General features: G+C 48.7%; 1 protein-coding gene across 1 annotated transcript in view; it reads right to left on the bottom strand.

Annotated features, from left to right (window-relative positions):
• Positions 1-141: 141 nt before the first annotated feature.
• LOC149461816 (EMILIN-1-like) overlaps positions 142-25,789 on the bottom strand; it is an 88,890-nt gene continuing 63,242 nt past the window's right edge. Inside the window, exons 4-8 of the mRNA XM_089677621.1 lie at positions 18,756-20,924; positions 15,417-15,542; positions 10,996-11,013; positions 6,006-6,140; positions 142-922 (exon numbers count right to left, since the gene is read on the bottom strand). Of these exons, the coding sequence (XP_089533747.1) occupies positions 591-922; positions 6,006-6,140; positions 10,996-11,013; positions 15,417-15,542; positions 18,756-20,924 (2,780 nt within the window). The 3' untranslated portion in view covers positions 142-590. The remainder of the gene's footprint in view (positions 923-6,005; positions 6,141-10,995; positions 11,014-15,416; positions 15,543-18,755; positions 20,925-25,789) is intronic.

Below are 25,789 nucleotides of genomic sequence, written 5' to 3'. Positions count from 1 at the left end.
TGCTTGGCCCAGCCTACCCCTATGGTTACACCCTGAGTAGTAAGCTGGCCACAACCCCCCCCACCCCCCACACATACACCCATTCACCAGGATACAAATCATTGTCATGTATTGTGTGTTAGAAGGAACAGACAACTCTGATTGTGGACGGAGGTCTGATCTGACCCCATTTAATAAACACAACACAACTGACTCCATGTAACTCGTCTGTCCAGTCACATCATCGATATATCTTGTCGTATACAATAAAGATTGTTTAATTTGTGCCGGTGACTTTGTGCTGGGATAGCCTTGGTACTGTTGAAAAGCTAAGTGGTTTTATAATGGGGATAGCTGGATCTGTGAGGTGCATTCATAGGCTTGCTGAGCAGATGTTTATACAAGATGGCTGCCGGGCCCCTCATCCAGGAAGATGTCCCTTGGTGGGTAAATATTTTCTTATCTTCCAGGATTGTCCTCAGACACTCACTCATTACTCTTCTGGCCCCAGATAATATTAACAACAGAAAAATGACTCAAAATTCACCATAAAGAGGTTTCACCCTTCTTATTGTACAAAAAAATCAACAGGTTGAGTAGTTTGAGTCCCCCTAGAAGTCCACTTCCCCCTCGTACAGGAAGATGCCACTGAACACTGTCAGAGGCTCATCAGAATGGGCCAACTTTCCGGTCACCAGGTCAATGCAGACGGTGTCACCCGCACTCAGCTGTAGAATAATATTGAAGACCCCAAGTGAGCTGGTGGTGGTCTTGTTTTCTACGAGGGGCTTCTTCTCCAGGCCTTCTGGTTGGTAGCCCTCAGAGTCCACCCTGGCAATGCCCAAGTTGGATTTGGAAAGCACAGCTTCAATCTTTTCATCTTTGTAGCCAGTCAAGATGGCACTAAAGAAGTACCTGCCTTCTATTGGGGCAGTGAAGATACCTGGGAATAAAACAAACATGGCTAGTTAGAGATGGAAGACCTGAGACCTAAAACCTTTGTTAGAGACGTGAGACCTGAGAACTAAAACGTTTGTTAGAGACATGAGACCTAAAACCTTTGTTAGAGACGAGAGACCTGAGACCTAAAAGCTTTGTTAGAGACGGGAGACCTGAGGCCTAAAACCTTTGTTAGAGACGGGAGACCTGAGACATAAAACCTTTATTAGAGACGGGAGCCTGAGGCCTAAAACCTTTGTTAGAGGTGGGAGACCTGAGACCTAAAACCTTTGTTAGAGACGGGAGATGTAAGATCTAAACATTTGTTAGAGACATGAGACCTAAGACCTAAAACCTTTGTTAGAGATGGGAGACCTGAGACCTAAAACCTTTGTTAGAGACAGGAGACCTAAGACCTAAAACCTTTGTTAGAGACAGGAGACCTGAGACCTAAAACCTTTGTTAGAGACAGGAGACCTAAGACCTAAAACCTTTGTTAGAGACAGGAGACCTGAGACCTAAAACCTTTGTTAGAGACAGGAGACCTAAAACCTTTGTTGGAGACATGAGACCTAAAACCTTTGTTAGAGACAGGAGACCTAAAACCTTTGTTAGAGACAGGAGACCTGAGACCTAAAACCTTTGTTAGAGACGGGAGACCTAAGACCTAAAACCTTTGTTAGAGACAGGAGACCTGAGACCTAAAACCTTTGTTAGAGACGGGAGACCTAAGACCTAAAACCTTTGTTAGAGACGGGAGACCTAAGACCTAAAACCTTTGTTAGAGACGGGAGAACTGAGACCCTAAACCTTTCTTAGGGACGTGAGACCTAAAACCTTTATTAGAGACAGGAGACCTAAAACCTTTGTTAGAGACATGAGACCTAAAACCTTTGTTAGAGACGAGAGACCTAAGACCTAAAACCTTTGTTATCTATGGAGACCTAAGAACTAAAACCTTTGTTATCTATGGAGACCTGAGACCTAAAACCTATGTTAGAGACAGGAGACCTGAGACCTAAAACCTTTGTTATCGATGGAGACATAAGACCTAAAACCTTTGTTAGAGACTTGAGACCTAAAACCTATGTTAGAGACAGGAGACCTAAAACCTTTGTTAGAGACAGGAAACCTAAAATCTTTGTTAGAGACAGGAGACCTAAGACGTAAAACCTTTGTTATCTATGGAGACCTAAGAACTAAAACCTTTGTTAGAGACAGGAGACCTGAGACCTAAAACCTTTATTAGAGAAAGGAGACCTGAGACCTAAAACCTATAGAGACAGGAGACCTAAAACCTTTGTTATCGATGGAGACATAAGACCTAAAACCTTTGTTAGAGACAGGAGACCTAAGACCTAAAACCTTTGTTATCGATGGAGACCTGAGACCTAAAACCTTGTTTGAGATGGGAGATGTAAGATCTAAAACCTTTGTTAGAGACAGGAGACCTGAGACCTAAAACCTTTGTTAGAGGCAGGAGACCTAAGACCTAAGACCTAAAACCTTTGTTATCGATGGAGACCTAAGAACTAAAACCTTTGTTAGAGACGGGAGACCTGAGACCTAAAACCTTTGTTATCGATGGAGACATAAGACCTAAAACCTCTGTTAAGTCTCTAACAAAGGTTTTAGGTCTTAGGTCTCAAGTCTCTGAGACCTGAGACCTAAAACCTTTGTTAGAGATGTGAGAGCTGAGACCTAAAACCTTTGTTAGAGACCGTGAGACCTGAGACCTAAAACCTTTGTTACAGACAGGAGACCTGAGACCTAAAACCTATGTTAGAGATGGGAGACCTAAGACCTAAAACCTTTGTTAGAGACGTGAGACCTGAGACCTAAAACCTTTGTTATCGATGGAGACCTAAGAACTAAAACCTTTGTTAGAGACCGTGAGACCTGAGACCTAAAACCTTTGTTACAGACAGGAGACCTGAGACCTAAAACCTATGTTAGAGATGGGAGACCTAAGACCTAAAACCTTTGTTAGAGACGTGAGACCTAAAACCTTTTTTATCGATGGAGACATAAGACCTAAAACCTTTGTTAAGTCTCTAACAAAGGTTTTAGGTCTTAGGTCTCAAGTCTCTGAGACCTAAGACCTAAAACCTTTGTTAGAGACGTGAGACCTGAGACCTAAAACCTTTGTTAGAGACAGGAGACCTGAGACCTAAAACCTTTGTTAGAGACAGGAGACCTGAGACCTAAAACCTTTGTTAGAGACAGGAGACCTAAGACCTAAAACCTTTGTTATCGATGGAGACCTGAGACCTAAAACCTATGTTAGAGACAGGAGACCTGAGACCTAAAACCTTTGTTAGAGACAGGAGACCTAAGACCTAAAACCTTTGTTATCGATGGAGACCTAAGACCTAAAACCTTTGTTAGAGGCAGGAGACCTGAGACCTAAAACCTTTGTAAGAGACGGGAGACCTAAGACCTAAAACCTTTGTTAGAGACAGGAGACCTAAGATCCTAAACCTTTCTTAGACACGTGAGACCTAAAACCTTTATTAGAGACAGGGGACCTAAAACCTTTGTTAGAGACATGAGACCTAAAACCTTTGTTAGAGACGGAAGACCTACAACCTTTGTTAGAGACAGGAGACCTAAGACCTAAAACCTTTGTTATCTATGGAGACCTAAGAACTAAAACCTTTGTTATCGATGGAGACATAAGACCTAAAACCTCTGTTAGAGACTTGAGACCTAAAACCTATGTTAGAGACAGGAGACCTAAAACCTTTGTTAGAGACAGGAAACCTAAAATCTTTGTTAGAGACAGGAGACCTAAGACCTAAAACCTTTGTTATCGATGGAGACCTAAGAACTAAAACCTTTGTTAGAGACAGGAGACCTGAGACCTAAAACCTTTGTTAGAGACAGGAGACCTAAAACCTTTGTTAGAGACAGGAAACCTAAAATCTTCGTTAGAGACAGGAGACCTAAGACCTAAAACCTTTGTTATCGATGGAGACCTAAGAACTAAAACATTTGTTAGAGACAGAAAACCTGAGACCTAAAACCTTTGTTAGAGAAAGGAGACCTGAGACCTAAAACCTATAGAGACAGGAGACCTAAAACCTTTGTTATCGATGGAGACCTAAGACCTAAAACCTTTGTTAGAGACAAGAGACCTGAGACCTAAAACCTTTGTTAGAGACAGGAGACCTGAGACCTAAAACCTTTGTTAGAGACAGGAGACCTGAGACCTAAAACCTTTGATAGAGACAGGAGACCTAAGACCTAAAACCTTTGTTATCGATGGAGACCTAAGAACTAAAACCTTTGTTAGAGACGGGAGACCTAAGATCTAAAACCTTTCTTAGAGAAAGAAGACCTGAGACCTAAAACCTTTGTTATCGATGGAGACATAAGACCTAAAACCTCTGTTAAGTCTCTAACAAAGGTTTTAGGTCTTACGTCTCAAGTCTCTGAGACCTAAGACCTAAAACCTTTGTTAGAGATGTGAGAGCTGAGACCTAAAACCTTTGTTAGAGACCGTGAGACCTGAGACCTAAAACCTTTGTTACAGACAGGAGACCGGAGACCTAAAACCTATGTTAGAGATGGGAGACCTAAGACCTAAAACCTTTGTTAGAGACATGAGACCTTTTGACCTAAAACCTTTGTTAGAGATGTGAGAGCTGAGACCTAAAACCTTTGTTTAGAGAAAGGAGACCTGACACCTAAAACCTATAGAGACAGGAGACCTAAAACCTTTTTTATTGATGGAGACATAAGACCTAAAACCTTTGTTAAGTCTCTAACAAAGGTTTTAGGTCTTAGGTCTCAAGTCTCTGAGACCTAAGACCTAAAACCTTTGTTAGAGACATGAGACCTGAGACCTAAAACCTTTGTTATCGATGGAGACCTAAGACCTAAAACCTTTGTTAGAGACGTGAGACCTAAGACCTAAAACCTTTGTTATCGATGGAGACCTAAGACCTAAAACCTATGTTAGAGACAGGAGACCTAAGACCTAAAACCTTTGTTATCGAAGGAGACCTAAGACCTAAAACCTTTGTTAGAGACAGGAGACCTAAAACCTTTGTTAGAGACAGGAGACCTAAGACCTAAAACCTTTGTTAGAGAAAGGAGACCTAAGACCTAAAACCTTTGTTAGAGAAAGGAGACCTAAGACCTATAACCTTTGTTAGAGACGGGAGACCTGAGACCTAAAACCTTTGTTAGAGACGGGAGACCTAAGACCTAAAACCTTTGTTTAGAGAAAGGAGACCTGACACCTAAAACCTATAGAGACAGGAGACCTAAAACCTTTTTTGCTGATGGAGACATAAGACCTAAAACCTTTGTTAAGTCTCTAACAAAGGTTTTAGGTCTTAAGTCTCAAGTCTCTGAGACCTAAGACCTAAGACCTTTGTTAGAGACATGAGACCTGAGACCTAAAACCTTTGTTAGAGACGGGAGATATAAGATCTAAACATTTGTTAGAGACGTGAGACCTAAGACCTAACCTTTGTTACAGACAGGAGACCTAAGATCTAAACCTTTGTTAGAGGATGGCTAACTATCCTCAGAGGTCTGGAGGATGATGGCTAACTATCCTCAGAGGTCTGGAGGATGATGGCTAACTATCCTCAGAGGTCTGGAGGATGATGGCTAACTACCCATTGAGGTCTGAAGGATGATGGCAAACTATCCTCAGAGGTCTGGAGGATGATGGTTAACTATCCTCAGAGGTCTGGAGGATGATGGCTAACTATCCTCAGAGGTCTGGATGATGATGGATAACTATCCTCAGAGGTCTGGAGGATGATGGCTAACTATCCTCAGAGGTCTGGAGGATGATGGCTAACTATCCTCAGAGGTCTGGAGGATGATGGCTAACTATCCTCAGAGGTCTGCAGGATGATGGCTAATGATCCTTCAAGGTCTAGAGAATGATAGGTAACTATCTTCAAAGGTGAAGGATGATGGCTATCTTCAGATATGGAGATTGATGCATAACTATCCTCAAAGTTCAAGGATGATGGCTAACGATCCTCAGGGGTCTTTAGAATGATGGCTAACTATCCTCAATTGTGGAGGATGATGAATAACTATACTCAGAGATCTGCACTCACCTGTTTCTGGATCATAGCCATGTCCATCATTCACCAAAATCTTATCAAAAGGAATGGTTCCAGCCTCCAATATCGGTATGGTGAGAGCAGCAGAGAAGGAGATGTGGGGAACCTCAGGCGTGAGTCCAATAGGACCTGAAGATGCAAGCAATGTTGTTATATGCAGGAGGCATTACATTGTGTCATCGACTCATACGTGGTATGGTACTATATACTGTGCATTCATCTAATAATCATGAGGGCTGCATACCGATAGTTCCTATATGAAAGAAGCCATCCCATCCGAAGCGGGATTACTGGCAGGAGCCCTAAACCCTCAAAGCTTCCTTAACCCTTTCCTAACTTTACTCTAACCTAACCCGATCACTACCCTAATCACAATATTACCTTAACTCCAAACCCTACCCTGCTTCAACTGCTAACCCCCATCCTAACCCCTACCCCCAAACCTTCCTCTAACCCTCAAATATCCATATTCTACTTCTAGACTACCCCTACCTTACAGCTAAACCTACCCTTGTTTTATTTCTACCTTAGCTCTGAAAACTATCTCGATCTTAACTCTAGGCTAACCCTACTCTAACTTTATCCCAACTCCCATCCCTTCGTAAACTCTACTCCAACCCTATACAACCCTGTCTTGAAACTAGATCCTAACTACAAAACCTAGTCCTACTCTAACTCTGAATGGCAACCCTGCTGGTACCTTCTCCATCTCTACACTAACCCTACACACCCCCTTATTAGACTTGAGTCTAATTACTAACCTAGTCCTACTCTAAATTCACTCTCCATGGTAACCCTACTGATTCCTTAACCCAACCCTACCCTAGCTCCTAGCCTTACTCTATTGTAACTCCAACCCTGCTCTAACTTTTTCCCAACTCCCATCCCTTCGTAAACCCTAATTTAACCATATACAACCCCATGTTGAAACTAGATCCTAACTACGAAACTTAGTCCTACTCCAATTCTGATTGGTAACCCTACTGATACCTTCTCCATCTCTACACTAACCATACACAACCCCTTATTAGACTCGAGTCCAATTACTAACCTAGTCCTACTCTGAATTCACTCTGAATGGTAACCGTACTGATACCTTCACCCAACCCTACCCTAGTCTCGAGCTATTCTAACCCCAAACCTACTATAACAAATCCTATCCCTTCATAAACTCTACTCTAACCCTATACAACCCCATTTTGAACTAGATCCTAACTATGAAACCTAGTCTTTCTCTTACTCTGAATGGTAACCCTACTGATACCTTCTCCATCTCTACACTAACCCTACACACCCCCTTATTAGACTCGAGTCTAATTACTAACCTAGTCCTACTCTGAATTCACTTTGCATGGTAACCCTACTGATACCTTCACCCAACCCTACCCTAGCTCCTAGCTTTACTCTATTCTGACCCCAACCATACTCTAACTTTTTCCCAACTCCCATCCCTTCGTAAACTCTACTCTAACCCTATACAACCCCATGTTGAACTAGATCCTAACTACGAAACCTAGTCCTACTCTTACTCTGAATGGCAACCCTACTGATACCTTCTCCATCTCTACACTAACCCTACACGACCCCTTATTAGACTCGAGTCCAATTACTAACTTAGTCCTACTTTGAATTCACTCTGAATGGTAACCCTACTGATACCTTCACCCAACCCTACCCTAGTCTTGCCCTATTCTAACCCCAACCCTACTCTAACTTTATCCCAACTCCCATCCCTTCGTAAACTCTACTCTAACCCTATACAACCCCATTTTAAAACTAGATCCTAACTACGAAACCTAGTCTTTCTCTTACTCTGAATGATAACCCTACTGATACCTTCTCCATCTCTACACTAACCCTTCACACCCCCTTATTAGACTCGAGTCTAATTACTAACCTAGTCCTACTCTGAATTCACTTTGCATGGTAACCGTACTGATACCTTCACCCAACCCTACCCTAGCTCCTAGCCTTACTCTATTCTGACCCCAACCATACTCTAACTTTTTCCCAACTCCCATCCCTTCGTAAACCCTAATTTAACCCTATACAACCCCATTTTAAAACTAGATCCTAACTACGAAACCTAGTCCTACTCTTACTCTGAATGGCAACCCTACTGATACCTTCTCCATCTCTACACTAACCATACACAACCCCTTATTAGACTCGAGTCCAATTACTAACCTAGTCCTACTCTGAATTCACTCTGAATGGTAACCGTACTGATATCTTCACCCAACCCTACCCTAGTCTCGAGCTATTCTAACCCCAAACCTACTATAACAAATCCTATCCCTTCGTAAACTCTACTCTAACCCTATACAACCCCATTTTGAACTAGATCCTAACTATGAAACCTAGTCTTTCTCTTACTCTGAATGGTAACCCTACTGATACCTTCTCCATCTCTACACTAACCCTTCACAACCCCTTATTAGACTCGAGTCTAATTACTAACCTAGTCCTACTCTGAATTCACTTTGCATGGTAACCCTACTGATACCTTCACCCAACCCTACCCTAGCTCCTAGCTTTACTCTATTCTGACCCCAACCATACTCTAACTTTTTCCCAACTCCCATCCCTTCGTAAACTCTACTCTAACCCTATACAACCCCATGTTGAACTAGATCCTAACTACGAAACCTAGTCCTACTCTTACTCTGAATGGCAACCCTACTGATACCTTCCCCATCTCTACACTAACCCTACACAACCCCTTATTAGACTCGAGTCCAATTACTAACCTAGTCCTACTTTGAATTCACTCTGAATGGTAACCCTACTGATACCTTCTCCCAACCCTACCCTAGTCTTGCCCTATTCTAACCCCAACCCTGCTTTATCCCTACACTAAACTTACTTGAACCCTTCCCTAACCCTTAACCCTATCCCTGCCCCTCCCTAACCGTTAACCCTATCCCTGCCCCTCCCTAACCCCCAACCCTATCCCTGCCCCTCCCTAACCACAACCTTATCTCAAGCTCTATACTAACCCCACAGTACCTCCAGCGTATCCATCGTCTTACCGAATCCCTAAGACTTCTCTTCTCCCGATAATCCTCTATGGACTCCAGTCTAGCCCTAATCTTACACTGGTAGCAGGAACCCCACCCCTTGCCCTGATGGTGTCACGGAGGAGGAGTTTGGAGACGGTGGGTGATAAGAAGCAGCTTTTCTCTATATAATGACACCCGTCTGCACTGCTATGCCTGGGAGACCCCTGAATGTGGCGCCCCATAAATATCTCCTATAACATAAATTACTAAACGTGTTCCTTTCCTTCTGAATTGAAATTCGGACAAAATTTTCGTTATTCGTAGATTTGGATGTATTCTGAATTCCTGAATTACAATAGTAACAAAGTGTCAGTGGGGGGACCGGTGTATGTCAGTGGGGGCCCTGTGTGTCAGTGGGGGCCCTGTGTGTGTCAGTGGGGGGCCCTGTGTTTCAGTGGGAAGCCCTGTGTATGTCAGTGGGGGGCCATGTGTATATCAGTGGGAAGCCCTGTGTTTCAGTGGGGGGCCCTGTGTGTTTCAGTGGTGCGTCCTGTATGTCAGTGGTAGGCCCTGTGTATTTCAGTGGTGGGCTCTGTATGTCAGTGGGGGGGGGGGGCTGTGTATGTCAAAGGGGGCCCTGTGTATGTCAGTGAGGGGCCCTGTGTGTCAGTGGGGGCTTTGTGTATGTCAGTGGAGGCCATGTGTATGTCAGTGGGGGGCCCTGTGTATATCAGTGGTGGGCCCTGTGTATGTCAATGGGGGCCCTGTGTATGTCAGTGAGGGGCCCTGTGTATGTCAGTGGAGGCCATGTGTGTCAGTGGGGGGCCCTGTGTGTGTCAGTGGGGGGCTCTGTGTATATCAGTGGTGGGCCCTATGTATGTCAGTGGGGGGCCCTGTGTATGTCAGTGGGGGGCCCTGTGTATATCAGTGGTGGGCCCTATGTATGTCAGTGGGGGGCCCTGTGTATGTCAGTGGGGGGCCCTGTGTTTGTCAGTGGTGGGCCCTGTGTATGTCAGTGGGGGGCCCTGTGTGTGTCAGTGGTGGGTGCTGTATGTCAGTGGTGGGCCCTGTGTATGTCAGTGGGGGGCCCTGTGTGTCAGTGGGAGCCCTGTGTGTCAGTGGGGGGCCCTGTGTATGTCAGTGGGGGGCCCTGTGTATGTCAGTGGGAAGCCCTGTGTTTCAGTGGGGGGCCCTGTGTGTTTCAGTGGTGGGCTCTGTATGTCAGTGGGGGGGGGGGGCTGTATGTCAGTGGGGGACTCTGTGCATGTCAGTGGTGAGCCCTGTGTGTGTCAATGTGGAACATAAAGGAATAGAATAGAAAAGAATAGAATAGAATAGAAATGAATAGAATATAAAAACAAAGAATAGAATAGAGCAGTCTTCTGAAATTCAAATTTTGAAAAGAATAGAAAAAACAGAGTAAAATAGATCAGAATTGAAGCTAAGAATGGACTGAAATAAAATAGAAAATGAAAAAAATGAATAAAACAGAATAGAAAATAATGAACTAGAATAAAAAAGAATAGCAAATAAAAGAATATTAAAGAATAGAATAAAATAGAATAGAAAATAATAGAATAAAATAGAATTAAAAAGAATAGAATAAAAAAAGAGTAGCAAATAAAGGAATAGAAAAGAATAGAATATAAAGGAATAGAACAGAATAGAATACAAAGAATATGACTGTCTTCTGAAATTCAAATTTTGAATAGAATAGCACCAGCTCAGTAAAATGACAATTATTGGAAATGACAGGTCCTCACCACACCTATCATTGGGGACCACCATGCTGACTGTCCAGCCCCCCCCATCATAAGGACTCAAGATGGAGGATCAGTGGTACAAGAGTTGTCGGATCCCCGGTGGTCTATTGCACCCATACCACCAGTGGAGGGAGCGGCCCGTACAAAGGCCAGAAAGCCGATCTTCGTGGTTCATCTCTCTGGCTGATCAGAGAATAAAATGTGCGGGAAATGTCTCACCTTGTTCCCCACGCAGTCCTAGAACAGAAAACAGGATAACGAATTACTCCTCTGACAGGCAATGTCATCATTACATCTCATCCACACTCAGCAATGTGTGACCGTAATACAGAATGCATCGCACATGGATGTGGGGTGGAACTGTCAGGGTTCAAGGGGGCGGTATTACCTCCCGGCCACTGCAGATCACTTCTCTGAGGGGTGGTAAGAAAGGACGACGAGTAAATGAGCCCCAAGAGATATATTGCCCCAAGTATGGGGCCGCCGGCCTTTCCACGCACATGGACTTTAATGGCCTCCCAGTCTCAGTCCGTAGGGTTCAATATTGGGTTGGCCCCGCCCTTTGTGTCAGTGGGGGGCCCTGTGTGTGTCAGTGGAGGGCCTTGTGTGTGTCAATGGGGGGCCCTGTGTATGTCAGTGGGGGGCCCTGTGTATGTCAGTGGGGGGCCCTGTGTATGTCAGTGGGGGGCCCTGTGTAAGTCAGTGGGGGGCCCTGTGTAAGTCAGTTGGGGGCTTTGTGTATGTCAGTGGGGGTCCCTGTGTATATCAGTGGGGGGGCTCGGTGTATGTCAGTGGGGAGCCCTCTGTATATCATTGGGGGGCCCTGTGTATATCATTGGGGAGCCCTGTGTATGTCAGTGGGGGGCCCTGTGTATGTCAGTGGGGAGCCCTGTGTATATCATTGGGAAGCCCTGTGTAAGTCAGTGGGGGGCCCTGTGTATGTCAGTGGGGAGCCCTATGTATATCATTGGGGGGCCCTGTGTAAGTCAGTGGGGAGCACTGTGTATGTCAGTGGGGAGCCCTGTGTATGTCAGTGGGGAGCCCTGTGTATATCAGTGGGAGGCTTTGTGTATATCAGTGGGGGGCTCTGTGTATGTCAGTGGGGGGCCCTGTGTATGTCAGTGGGGGGCTCTGTGTATATCAGTGGGGGGCTCTGTGTAAGACAGTGGGGGGCTCTGTGTATATCAGTGGGGGGCCCTGTGTATGTCAGTGGGGGGCTCTGTGTATATCAGTGGGGGGCCCTGTGTAAGTCAGTGGGGGGCTCTGTGTATATCAGTGGGGGGCCCTGTGTAAGTCAGTGGGGGGCCCTGTGTATGTCAGTGGGGAGCCCTGTGTAAGTCAGTGGGGGGCTCTGTGTATGTCAGTGGGGGGGCCCTGTGTATGTCAGTGGGGGGCTCTGTGTATATCAGTGGGGGTCCCTGTCTATGTTAGTGGGGGCCCTGTGTATGTCAGTGGGGGTCCCTGTGTAAGTCAGTGGGGGTCCCTGTGTAAGTCAGTGGGGGTCCCTGTGTAAGTCAGTGGGGGTCCCTGTGTTTATCAGTGGAGGGCCCTGTGTATATCAGTGGGGGGCCCTGTGCATGTCAGTGGGGGGCTTTGTGTATGTCAGTGGGGGTCCCTGTGTAAGTCAGTGGGGGGCTCTGTGTATATCAGTGGGGGGCCCTGTGTAAGTCAGTGGGGGGCCCTGTGTATGTCAGTGGGGAGCCCTGTGTAAGTCAGTGGGGGGCTCTGTGTATGTCAGTGGGGGGCCCTGTGTATGTCAGTGGGGGGCTCTGTGTATATAAGTGGGGGGCCCTGTGTAAGTCACTGGGGGGCCCTGTGTATGTCAGTGGGGAGCCCTGTGTAAGTCAGTGGGGGGCCCTGTGTATGTCAGTGGGGGGGCCCTGTGTATGTCAGTGGGGGGCCCTGTGTAAGTCAGTGGGGGGCTCTGTGTATATCAGTGGGGGGCCCTGTGTATATCAGTGGGGGGCCCTGTGTATGTCAGTGGGGGGCTCTGTGTATGTCAGTGGGGGGCCCTGTGTAAGTCAGTGGGGGGCTCTGTGTATATCAGTGGGGGGCCCTGTGTAAGTCAGTGGGGGGCCCTGTGTATGTCAGTGGGGGGGCCCTGTGTATGTCAGTGGGGAGCCCTGTGTAAGTCAGTGGGGGGCTCTGTGTATGTCAGTGGGGGGGCCCTGTGTATGTCAGTGGGGGGCTCTGTGTATATAAGTGGGGGGCCCTGTGTAAGTCACTGGGGGGCTCTGTGTATATCAGTGGGGGTCCCTGTGTATGTTAGTGGGGGCCCTGTGTATGTCAGTGGGGGTCCCTGTGTAAGTCAGTGGGGGTCCCTGTGTTTATCAGTGGAGGGCCCTGTGTGTGTCAGAGGGGAGCCCTGTGTATATCAGTGGGGGGCCCTGTGAATGTCAGTGGGGGGCTTTGTGTATGTCAGTGGGGGGCCCTGTGTAAGTCAGTGGGGGGCTCTGTGTATATCAGTGGGGGGCCCTGTGTATATCAGTGGGGGGCCCTGTGTATGTCAGTGGGGGGCTCTGTGTATGTCAGTGGGGGGCCCTGTGTAAGTCAGTGGGGGGCTCTGTGTATATCAGTGGGGGGCCCTGTGTAAGTCAGTGGGGGGCCCTGTGTATGTCAGTGGGGGGCCCTGTGTATGTCAGTGGGGAGCCCTGTGTAAGTCAGTGGGGGGCTCTGTGTATGTCAGTGGGGGGGCCCTGTGTATGTCAGTGGGGGGCTCTGTGTATATAAGTGGGGGGCCCTGTGTAAGTCACTGGGGGGCTCTGTGTATATCAGTGGGGGTCCCTGTCTATGTTAGTGGGGGCCCTGTGTATGTCAGTGGGGGTCCCTGTGTAAGTCAGTGGGGGTCCCTGTGTTTATCAGTGGAGGGCCCTGTGTATATCAGTGGGGGGCCCTGTGCATGTCAGTGGGGGGCTTTGTGTATGTCAGTGGGGGGCCCTGTGTAAGTCAGTGGGGGGCTCTGTGTATATCAGTGGGGGGCCCTGTGTAAGTCAGTGGGGGGCCCTGTGTATGTCAGTGGGGAGCCCTGTGTAAGTCAGTGGGGGGCTCTGTGTATGTCAGTGGGGGGGCCCTGTGTATGTCAGTGGGGGGCTCTGTGTATATAAGTGGGGGGCCCTGTGTAAGTCACTGGGGGGCTCTGTGTATATCAGTGGGGGTCCCTGTCTATGTTAGTGGGGGCCCTGTGTATGTCAGTGGGGGTCCCTGTGTAAGTCAGTGGGGGTCCCTGTGTAAGTCAGTGGGGGTCCCTGTGTTTATCAGTGGAGGGCCCTGTGCATGTCAGTGGGGGGCTTTGTGTATGTCAGTGGGGGGCCCTGTGTAAGTCAGTGGGGGGCTCTGTGTATATCAGTGGGGGGCCCTGTGTATATCAGTGGGGGGCCCTGTGTATGTCAGTGGGGGGCTCTGTGTATGTCAGTGGGGGGCCCTGTGTAAGTCAGTGGGGGGCTCTGTGTATATCAGTGGGGGGCCCTGTGTAAGTCAGTGGGGGGCCCTGTGTATGTCAGTGGGGGGGCCCTGTGTATGTCAGTGGGGAGCCCTGTGTAAGTCAGTGGGGGGCTCTGTGTATGTCAGTGGGGGGGCCCTGTGTATGTCAGTGGGGGGCTCTGTGTATATAAGTGGGGGGCCCTGTGTAAGTCACTGGGGGGCTCTGTGTATATCAGTGGGGGTCCCTGTGTATGTTAGTGGGGGCCCTGTGTATGTCAGTGGGGGTCCCTGTGTAAGTCAGTGGGGGTCCCTGTGTTTATCAGTGGAGGGCCCTGTGTGTGTCAGAGGGGAGCCCTGTGTATATCAGTGGGGGGCCCTGTGAATGTCAGTGGGGGGCTTTGTGTATGTCAGTGGGGGGCCCTGTGTAAGTCAGTGGGGGGCTCTGTGTATATCAGTGGGGGGCTCTGTGTATATCAGTGGGGGGCCCTGTGTATATCAGTGGGGGGCCCTGTGTATATCAGTGGGGAGCCCTGTGTATATCAGTGGGGGGCCCTGTGTATATCGGTGGGGGGCTCTTTGTATATCAGTGGGGGGCTCTGTGTATATCAGTGGGGGGCTCTGTGTATATCAGTGGGGGGCTCTGTGTATGTCAGTGGGGGGGCCCTGTGTATATCAGTGGGGGGCTCTGTGTATATCAGTGGGGGGCCCTGTGTATATCAGTGGGGGGCTCTTTGTATATCAGTGGGGGGCCCTGTGTATATCAGTGGGGGTCTCTTTGTATATCAGTGGGGGGCCCTGTGTGCATCAGTGGGGGGCCCTGGCCCTATGCCTACAATCATTCAGCGGCTGCTCATCTCAGTGGGGATCTTCTACTCTGCACATCATCACAGTAGGGACAGGAAACATTGTCTTGGTGGGTTCAGGCCGTTCTCTGCACTTCCTGTCATGGCTCCTCCAAGGTTGGCCGAGCTCTGCTGCCCCTCCCCCGCACAGAGCGCCATGTGATATCTCCATAGTCTGTGTTCTACAGCCAGCCGGGTGGGTCTCTCAGGTCAGAAGGAGCAGGATGGAGCCCAGGGGATTCAGTCTAGGGATACGGAAGAGAAGATGGCCGAGCCCTAAAATCCAAACCCCTCCCTTGGCCAGTGACAACAGGACAGAACCAATCATAGCTCACCGAGGATATTATTTATGTATGGATCCAGAAGAACTGATCTCACCTGGTGGTCCTATAGGCCCTTGATTTCCAGCTGGCCCATCTTTTCCAGGAGGCCCAGTGGGTCCTTTTGGTCCAGGGGGTCCAGTCTTCCCAATTGGGCCAGGTGGACCTGGCAGGCCTGGAGGTCCTGTGAGAAGTTAGAAAGGATGTACGATATATATTAAATATCACGATTCAGAAAGCTCCTGACTACAGAAATAATACAAGATGTGATAAAGGGTCACCATGAGATAGTCTCTCGGTTTGGATGGGTCGGGCCAACTGTTGGCTTCTGATATCTCTCAGTCACAGTAGGTGTGATATGGCCTCCACCATAGTCCCTGCCCAACCTCAGACATTTGGTTTTCCAACCAACCTTTGGATTTTCCCTATAATAAAAAATACCGTACAGAGGTGGTGGGAGCCCCTTGTAACGGCTGACTTGCAGACCTCTGAACCCGAAAGCAGAGATCTCACCACTGCTAAACCCAACAGAGGTTTCAGCTTTAGATGGATGGGCCCTTTAGAGGTGCAGTTGGGCACAGTAGATGTCTAACCCCATAGATATTTCCTGATCCTATAACGTTCTATCCAAGTCTTTGTTGTGGATTATCACTATCTGGGTCCAATCTTCACTCGGGGATGTACCAAAGTTTGTCCTCAATCTCAATGCACCTCCCCCCTTACCAATACAGTTCCCCTCCTTGGGTCCCATTCCAGGGTCACGTACCTCCAGGAAAATCCCTTGCTTTCCCAAAGGAAAAAACCTGCATACAGCAATCCAGGCTAGGACACCCTCCCCGGGCCTGTTCTGTAGAACACCCAAGACCTGGGCTCCTCTATAGAACACCCTCCCCAGGCTTGGGTCCCTCCATAGAACACACTCCCCTTACCTCGGCCCCTCTATAGGACAGCACACCTACTCCAAGCTTGGGTCCCCTCTGTAGAACACACTTCCTAGGCCTGGGCCCCTCTGCAAAACACCCACCCCAGGCTTGGGCCCCTCTGTAGAACACCCTCCCCAGGCTTGGGTCCCTCCATAGAATGCCCACCCCTTACCTTGGCCCCTCTATAGGACAGCACACCTACTCCAAGCTTGGCCCCCCTCTGTAGAACACACTTCCTAGGCCTGGGCCCCTCTGTAAAACACCTGCCCCAGGCCTGGGCCCCTCTGTAGAACACCCTCCCCAGGCTTGGGTCCCTCCATAGAACATCCTCCCCAGACCTCAACCCCTCTATAGAACACCTTCCCCAGGCTTGGGTCCCTCCATAGAACACACTCCCCTTACCTCGGCCCCTCTATAGGACAACACACCTACTCCAAGCTTTGGCCCCCTCTGTAGAACATACTTCCTAGGCCTGGGCCCCTCTGTAAAACACCTACCCCAGGCTTGGGCCCCTCTATAGAACATCCTCCCCAGACCTCAACCCCTCTATAGAACACCCTCCCCAGGCTTGGGTCCCTCCATAGAACACATTCTCCTTACCTCGGCCCCTCTATAGGACAACGCACCTACTCCAAGCTTAGGCCCCCTCTGTAGAACACACTTCCTAGGCCTGGGCCCCTCTGTAAAACACCTGCCCCAGGCCTGGGCCCCTCTGTAGAACACCCTCCCCAGGCTTGGGTCCCTCCATAGAACACATTCTCCTTACCTCGGCCCCTCTATAGGACAACGCACCTACTCCAAGCTTGGGCCCCCTCTGTAGAACACACTTCCTAGGCCTGGGCCCCTCTGTAAAACACCTGCCCCAGGCCTGGGCCCCTCTGTAGAACACCCTCCCCAGGCTTGGGTCCCTCCATAGAACATCCTCCCCAGACCTCAACCCCTCTATAGAACACCTTCCCCAGGCTTGGGTCCCTCCATAGAACACACTCCCCTTACCTTGGCCCCTCTATAGGACAGCACACCTACTCCAAGCTTGGGCCCCCTCTGTAGAACACACTTCCTAGGCCTGGGCCCCTCTGTAAAACACCCACCCCAGGCTTGGGCCCCTCTATAGAACATCCTCCCCAGACCTCAACCCCTCTATAGAACACCTTCCCCAGGCTCGGGTCCCTCTGTAGAACACCCTCCCTTGACCTTGGCCCCTCCGTAGAGCACCCTCCCTAGACTTGCTCCCCTCTGTAGAACACATTCCCTAGCCTTGAGTCATTCTGTAGAACACCCTCTGTAGACCTTGGCCCCTCTATAAAACACCCTCTCCAGGCTTGGGGTTCCCTGTAGAACACACTCCCTAGGCTTCAGCCCCTCTGTACAACAGCCTACGCAGACCTCAGCCACTCTATAGAATAACCTCTCCAGAGTTGGGCCCCTCTGTAGAACACATGCCTTAGGCCTGGGTCCCCTCTGTAGACCACCTTCTGTAGGCCTGGGCATCTCTGTAGAACATTCTACCCAGACCTTAGCTCTTCTATTGAACACCCCTCTCCAGGCTTGGGCCACTCTGTAGAAGACACTCCCTAGGCCTGGTTCCCTTTGTAGAACACCCTCCCCAGGCTTGGGCCCCTCTGTAGGAAAGCACACTTACTCCCTAGGCTTGGATTCCTCCATAGAACACCCTCCCCAGGCTTGGGTCCCTCTGTAAAACACCTTCCCCAGACCTCTGCCCCTTTATATAACATCCTTCCCAAGCTTGGGCCCTCCTGTAGTACACACTCCCTAGGCTTGGTCCCCTCCATAGAACACCCTCCCCTGACCTCGGCCCCTCTGTAGAACACCCTTCAAAAGGCTTGAGCCTCTCTATAGAACATCCTCTCCAGGCTTGGGCCCCTCTGTAGAACACCCTCCCCAAACCTCTGCCCTTCAATATAACATCCTACCCAGGCTTTGGCCCCCCCTGTAAAACACACTCCCTAGGCTTAAGCCCCTCTGTAGAACACCCTACCCAAACCTCAGACCCTCTATAGAACACACTCTCCAGGCTTGGGCCCCTCTGTAGAACACATTCCCTAGGCCTTGGCCCCTCTGTAGAACACATAGTCCTAGGCCTGGGGCCCTCCATAGAACACCCTTCTCAGGCCTTTGCCCCTTTATATAGCATCCTACCCGGGCTCGGGCTCCTCTGTAGAACAGCCCACCGCTCCAGGCTTGGACGCCTCTGTATAACACCCTCCCCAGGCTTGGGCCCCTATGTAGAACACCCTCCCCAGACCTTGGCCCTCTATATCACACCCTACCCAGGCTTCGGCTTGCCTGTAGAACACACTCCCTAGGCTTAGGCCGCACTGTAGAACACTCTACTCAGACCTCAGCCCCTCTATAGAACACCCTCTCCAGGCCTGAACCCCTCTGTAGAACACATAGCCTTAGGCCTAGGCCCATCTGTAGATCACCTTCCCCTGGGTTAGTGCTGGGCTTACCCATGAAGTCCTGAAGAGTGAAGTTCTGCCACTCAGAAGACAGAAGAATCATGGAGGTGTTCAGGCTGTTAATTCTACGGTTGATTCCATTGAGTTGGCTGTTATGAAGTTTATCGAACCAGGCGCTGTGAGTTTGGATGGTACTGTTCACCTCATGCACACAGTTCCACAGGCTCGACACGTGTTTGTTCAGGTTCTCCTTTATCTTGTGTAGGCTCCCAGAGACGGAATCCAGCTTAACACAGATGCTCTCCAGCTTGGAAACTCTTTCTTCCAAGCCACTGGAAGACCTTCTGCACTCCCGTGTTTCCTCCACCACTGTACTTCCATATCTGCTGATCTCTTTTTGGAACACATCAAACTTTTCCACATTATCCTTAATATGTTCCGTCAACTCCTCCTGGATTTTATTGATCTCAGAAATGAGCTTGTGTTTGGTGGTTGCCAGATCGTGGATGTCAGTCTGCTGTTGTCCGATGCTCTCCTGGAGATCTTTGACGCTGTCATTCAGGGAAGTGAAGGTCACAATAATGTTGGACACTTCTCCTTGTAGGTCCTTCAGGTCTGTATTACTTCCACCAAAGACCTCAAAACCATCAAGACGTTTGTTGGAGCCAGTTTCATCCTCAGGTTTCTTCAAAAACTGGCAAGTATCTGTACACTCACCTACCTGCTCCTTTAATTTGCCCACCTCCTCCTGCAGGTTGGAGCACACTTGACCACAGCTCTTGTAGTCAAACTCAATCATCTTCCTTAAGGATTTAATATCATTTTCCATATCCAATATTTTTCCATTGGTGTCATTCTGGTACTGAGCAATGTTCAGATCGAACCTATCCAGGTCAGATAAGATGGTGGATGTAAATCTATCCTGCGCATCTTTGATATCAGACAATGACTTGCGGAAGGTCTCTTCATTGGAATCCACAACCGTTTTTACATTTGTCATCTCACCATCCAGGTCCATCAATGTATCCTGCATTGAGTTTCCAGATATTCTGAGGTTGTTTACATCAGAGTGGACATTGTGGATCTCATCTTCATTATCTTTCATCCTCTTGTCTAAATCTTCATATAATTTTGTCATGTCTGAACCATGACCGTTGCATTGATTGGTACAACTGTCCATGGTGTCCGTCACCTGGTTTCTCAGACCGTCCAAATCTATAACGACTTTATTAAGCTGGTCTTCGTTCTTTTCCACCTGATCCCTGAGAGAGTCAAGGTCATCAGATAGGCCCATTATCTTTTGGTCCATCAGGTCTCGGAATCCAGAGCTGTTCCCAAGCTCCGTTAGGAGAAGGGTAATTTTGAGGTCATTGCCATTGATGCGATTTTTGAGTTCATCTCTCAGTTTCTTGATCTCGTCTTGGAAGAAGTTCTGCATCTCATCACGATAGTGGTAGTAATGTTCCTCCAGAGTGTGTTTTGTAGTATTCATTCTGCCTTCAATATCTGACAGACGGTTGTCCACTTTGTTGATGGCACCATTGCTATTTTCACCTAATTCACTGTCCAGGCGCACTGTCAGAGCAACAACGGAGCCAGATAAGGTGTCGGATTTCTTCTCGGCCTCGATTATTCTTCTGCGCAGATCAGTGACTTCTGAGCAGCAATCCTTGGGCACACGTGCAGTGAGCTCCACCATACGTGACTGAATGTTCTGCACAATGTCCCTGTTACGCTGGTCCACTGAATTGATGAATTTCTCTAATCCCCGAATGCGATCTCTGTCCTCATTCTGCTGGTTTCGGAAGCCGTCCACTCCTGCAAGACAAGCCGAACAAGATTGCTGCATCCTCTTCTCTACCTCCTGTAGGATGTCTCCCTTCAGGTCTGTCAATTTTTGGCCCACTACAATTTCTGGGCCACCATGGGGCTTGTTGTTTGCATTGTTGAGGTTGCCCAGCTCTTGGTCATGGTCTTTAACCTTTTTGTCCAGGTTTGTTAGAAGAGTCTGAATGTCGTTCAGTTTCTCGGACATGTCCGACTGACCTGGTTCTGAGTCTGCTGGCTGTTTGCCATTTAAAACGTTCTCAACGGTCAGCCGAATTTCGGACTGGAATTTCTCATTCATTCCTTGTAGTGTAGATTGCAGTGTCTGGAGCTCCTTGGTTAGGCGCTGCACCTTGTCCTCTAGTTGCTTCACTTTCTCTGAGTCCGCTTGGCCTGAAGAAGGTGTGGAAAAGTCAGATGTTAGAGGCTTATTGAGAAAGATTGGTGGGATTGGTTACCATAAACACAATAGACATGTCCAATAATATGAGACCTCTGCAATACCTGAGAGAAGGTTCAGGGACCCTGAAGAGGAGAAGATAGACCCAAAGAGATGCTGCAAAGGGTGAGACAGAAACAGACAGTAATTTGTACAGAGAACCAGAAAACAGAAAGAAAATGAAAAAACAGAGAAACACACAGAAGAGGAGAAACTTCAATATGAGAGCAAACAGGACTGAGGTGAGGAACTACCCAACAACCATATGGGAATCGAGGTGAGGACCCACCCAACCATAATACAGAGTTGTGGTGAGGCTCTACCCCACCACAATACAGTATCGGGGTGAGGACCCACCCAACTACAAAAGAGGATCAAAGTGAGAATTCACCCCACCACAATAAAAGGCCAAGGTCAGGATCCACCCAACAACAATATGGGGCAAAGGTGAGGCCTGCTCAACCACATTACAGGATTGAGGTGAGGATCTACCCAACCGCAATACTGGACTGGGGTGAAGACCCACCCAACATCAACACAGGACCAAGGTGAGGACACACACTTAACCACAATACTGGACTGAGGTGAGGACTCACCCACAATATGAGACCAAGGTGAGGCTCCAACCCACTACAATATGGGACCAAGGTGAGGATCCACCCCACCACAATACAGGGCCATGGTGAAGTTCCACCCAACCACAATACAGGACCATGATGAGGATCCATCCAGCCACAATACAGGGTCAAGGTGAGGCCCTACCCAACCACAATATAAGACTGGGGTGAGAACTTACCCAACCAATACAGAATCAAGGTAAGAGACCACCCAACCACAATACTGGACTGAGATGGAGACCCACCTGACCACAACATGGGACAAAGGTGAAAACCCATCCAACAATACTGGACTGAGGTGAGGACCCACCTAACCACAATACAGGACCAAGGTGAGGACCCACCCAACCAGAATACCAGACCAAGGTGAGGATTCATCCAACCACAATACAGAATCAAGGTGAGGATCCACCCAACCACAATACAGAATCAAGGTGAGGATCCACCCAACCATAATACAGGATCAAGATGAGGATCCATCCAGCCACAATACAGGGTCGAGGTGAGGCCCTGACCAACCACAATATGAGACTAGGGTGAGTACTTACCCAACCAATACAGAATCGAGGTGAGGGGCCACCCAACCACAATACTGGACTGAGATGGAGACCCACCCGACCACAACACGGGACCAAGGTGAGGATCCACCCAACCACAATACAGGATCAAGGTGAGGACCCACCCAACCAGAATACCAGACCAAGGTGAGGATTCATCCAACCACAATACAGGATCAAGGTGAGGATCCACCCAACCACAATACAGGACCTAGGTGAGGACCCACCCAACCAGAATACCAGACCAAGGTGAGGATTCATCCAACCACAATACAGAATCAAGGTGAGGATTCATCCAACCACAATACAGAATCAAGGTGAGGATCCACCCAACCACAATACAGGACCAAGGTGAGGACCCACCCAACCAGAATACCAGACCAAGGTGAGGATTCATCCAACCACAATACAGAATCAAGGTGAGGATCCACCCAACCACAATACAGGACCAAGGTGAGGACCCACCCAACCAGAATACCAGACCAAGGTGAGGATTCATCCAACCACAATACAGAATCAAGGTGAGGATCCACCCAACCACAATACAGGATCAAGATGAGGAACCACTCAACCGCAATACTTAACTGATTTTGTAGGCACAGAACCCCTGCCAGGTTTTTATTGAACTGTCTGTGTCATTGTAGACCCAATAGGTTGGTACAGGAAATGACGGTAGGTTTCTCCCCCCGAGGACACGGACTGTAACACATTATGGGGAGGGATAGAATGCCTGACTTCTTGTCCCAGTGACAACCGCTCTCCTCGCCTCTTGTCCTGCTGTCACAGGGAAATCCCCCCCCCCCCCCCCCCCCAGGATTTCATTTTTCCGAGTCTATACAAGACCTAGTTTTTGAAGGAGTCGTGCTATATTTCTGATCTGACTGGCTCTAGGGGATGAGGGGGAAATTTGGGGGGATTTAGGTCTGTGAGGGGTTTGTGAAGTAAGAACATCAACCATTCCTCATCATTTCCATATGGAGACGGATTGGCGAATCACCATCACCCTTATTGGGAGTGTCACTCATGAAGAACATCAGGAGACAACCAAGAACAAAGTCCCTTCTTATCAGATTGTTCCCATGATCTGCGGCCTCAGCCGGCTCACCAGCTCTGACATCATTACCCTCTATGACAATCCCGCCAAACCAAACACATCCAGTGCTGGAAGATAAACCATTCCATGTAATAAATATTCCCTAGAATGTCCCCTCACAGTCCTACTGGAAACACCAGACGATGTCAGGGGCCCAACTTACCAAGATACCTAGAATGTCTCCTCACAGTCCTACTGGAAACTCCAGACGATGTCAGGGGCCCAACTTACCAAGATACCTAGAATGTCTCCTCACAGTCCTACTGGAAACACCAGACGATGTCAGGGGCCCAACTTACCAAGATACCTAGAATGTCTCCTCACAGTCCTACTGGAAACACCAGACGATGTCAGGGGCCCAACTTACCAAGATACCTAGAATGTCTCCTCACAGTCCTACTGGAAACACCAGACGATGTCAGGGGCCCAACTTACCAAGATACCTAGAATGTCTCCTCACAGTCCTACTGGAAACACTAGACGATGTCAGGGGCCCAACTTACCAAGATACCTAGAATGTCTCCTCACAGTCCTACTGGAAACACCAGACGATGTCAGGGGCCCAACTTACCAAGATACCTAGAATGTCTCCTCACAGTCCTACTGGAAACACCAGACGATGTCAGGGGCCCAACTTACCAAGATACCTAGAATGTCTCCTCACAGTCCTACTGGAAACACCAGACGATGTCAGGGGCCCAACTTACCAAGATGCCTAGAATGTCTCCTCACAGTCCTAGTGGAAACACCAGACGATGTCAGGGGCCCAACTTACCAAGATACCTAGAATGTCTCCTCACAGTCCTACTGGAAACACCAGACGATGTCAGGGGCCCAACTTACCAAGATACCTAGAATGTCTCCTCACAGTCCTACTGGAAATACCAGACGATGTCAGGGGCCCAACTTACCAAGATACCTAGAATGTCCCCTCACAGTCCTACTGGAAACACCAGACGATGTCAGGGGCCCAACTTACCAAGATACCTAGAATGTCTCCTCACAGTCCTACTGGAAACACCAGACGATGTCAGGGGCCCAACTTACCAAGATACCTAGAATGTCTCCTCACAGTCCTACTGGAAACACCAGACGATGTCAGGGGCCCAACTTACCAAGATACCTAGAATGTCTCCTCACAGTCCTAGTGGAAACACCAGACGATGTCAGGGGCCCAACTTACCAAGATACCTAGAATGTCTCCTCACAGTCCTACTGGAAACACCAGACGATGTCAGGGGCCCAACTTACCAAGATACCTAGAATGTCTCCTCACAGTCCTACTGGAAACACCAGACGATGTCAGGGGCCCAACTTACCAAGATACCTAGAATGTCTCCTCACAGTCCTACTGGAAACACTAGATGATGTCAGGGGCCCAACTTACCAAGATACCTAGAATGTCTCCTCACAGTCCTACTGGAAACACTAGATGATGTCAGGGGCCCAACTTACCAAGATACCTAGAATATCCCCTCACAGTCTATCTGAAAACACCAAAATGATGCCAGGGGCCCAACTTACCAAGATACCTAGAATGTCTCCTCACAGTCCTACTGGAAACACCAGACGATGTCAGGGGCCCAACTTACCAATATACCTAGAATGTCTCCTCACAGTCCTACTGGAAACACCAGACAATGTCAGGGGCCCAACTTACCAAGATACCTAGAATGTCTCCTCACAGTCCTACTGGAAACACTAGATGATGTCAGGGGCCCAACTTACCAAGATACCTAGAATGTCCCCTCACAGTCCTACTGGAAACACCAGACGATGTCAGGGGCCCAACTTACCAAGATACCTAGAATGTCTCCTCACAGTCCTACTGGAAACACCAGACGATGTCAGGGGCCCAACTTACCAAGATACCTAGAATGTCTCCTCACAGTCCTACTGGAAACACCAGACGATGTCAGGGGCCCAACTTACCAAGATACCTAGAATGTCCCCTCACAGTCCTACTGGAAATACCAGACGATGTCAGGGGCCCAACTTACCAAGATACCTAGAATGTCCCCTCACAGTCCTACTGGAAACACTAGACGATGTCAGGGGCCCAACTTACCAAGATACCTAGAATGTCCCCTCACAGTCCTACTGGAAACACTAGACGATGTCAGGGGCCCAACTTACCAAGATACCTAGAATGTCTCCTCACAGTCCTACTGGAAACACCAGACGATGTCAGGGGCCCAACTTACCAAGATACCTAGAATGTCTCATCACAGTCCTACTGGAAACACCAGACGATGTCAGGGGCCCAACTTACCAAGATACCTAGAATGTCTCCTCACAGTCCTACTGGAAACACCAGACGATGTCAGGGGCCCAACTTACCAAGATACCTAGAATGTCTCCTCACAGTCCTACTGGAAACACCAGACGATGTCAGGGGCCCAACTTACCAAGATACCTAGAATGTCTCCTCACAGTCCTACTGGAAACACCAGACGATGTCAGGGGCCCAACTTACCAAGATACCTAGAATGTCTCCTCACAGTCCTACTGGAAACACCAGACGATGTCAGGGGCCCAACTTACCAAGATAC

This window comes from Staurois parvus, unplaced genomic scaffold (genome assembly GCF_062004578.1).
Source record: "Staurois parvus isolate SC_StPar_1 unplaced genomic scaffold, SC_StPar_1.0 ptg000191l, whole genome shotgun sequence".
Taxonomy (NCBI): domain Eukaryota; kingdom Metazoa; phylum Chordata; class Amphibia; order Anura; family Ranidae; genus Staurois; species Staurois parvus.
This window is presented reverse-complemented; position numbering and strand designations above follow the sequence as displayed.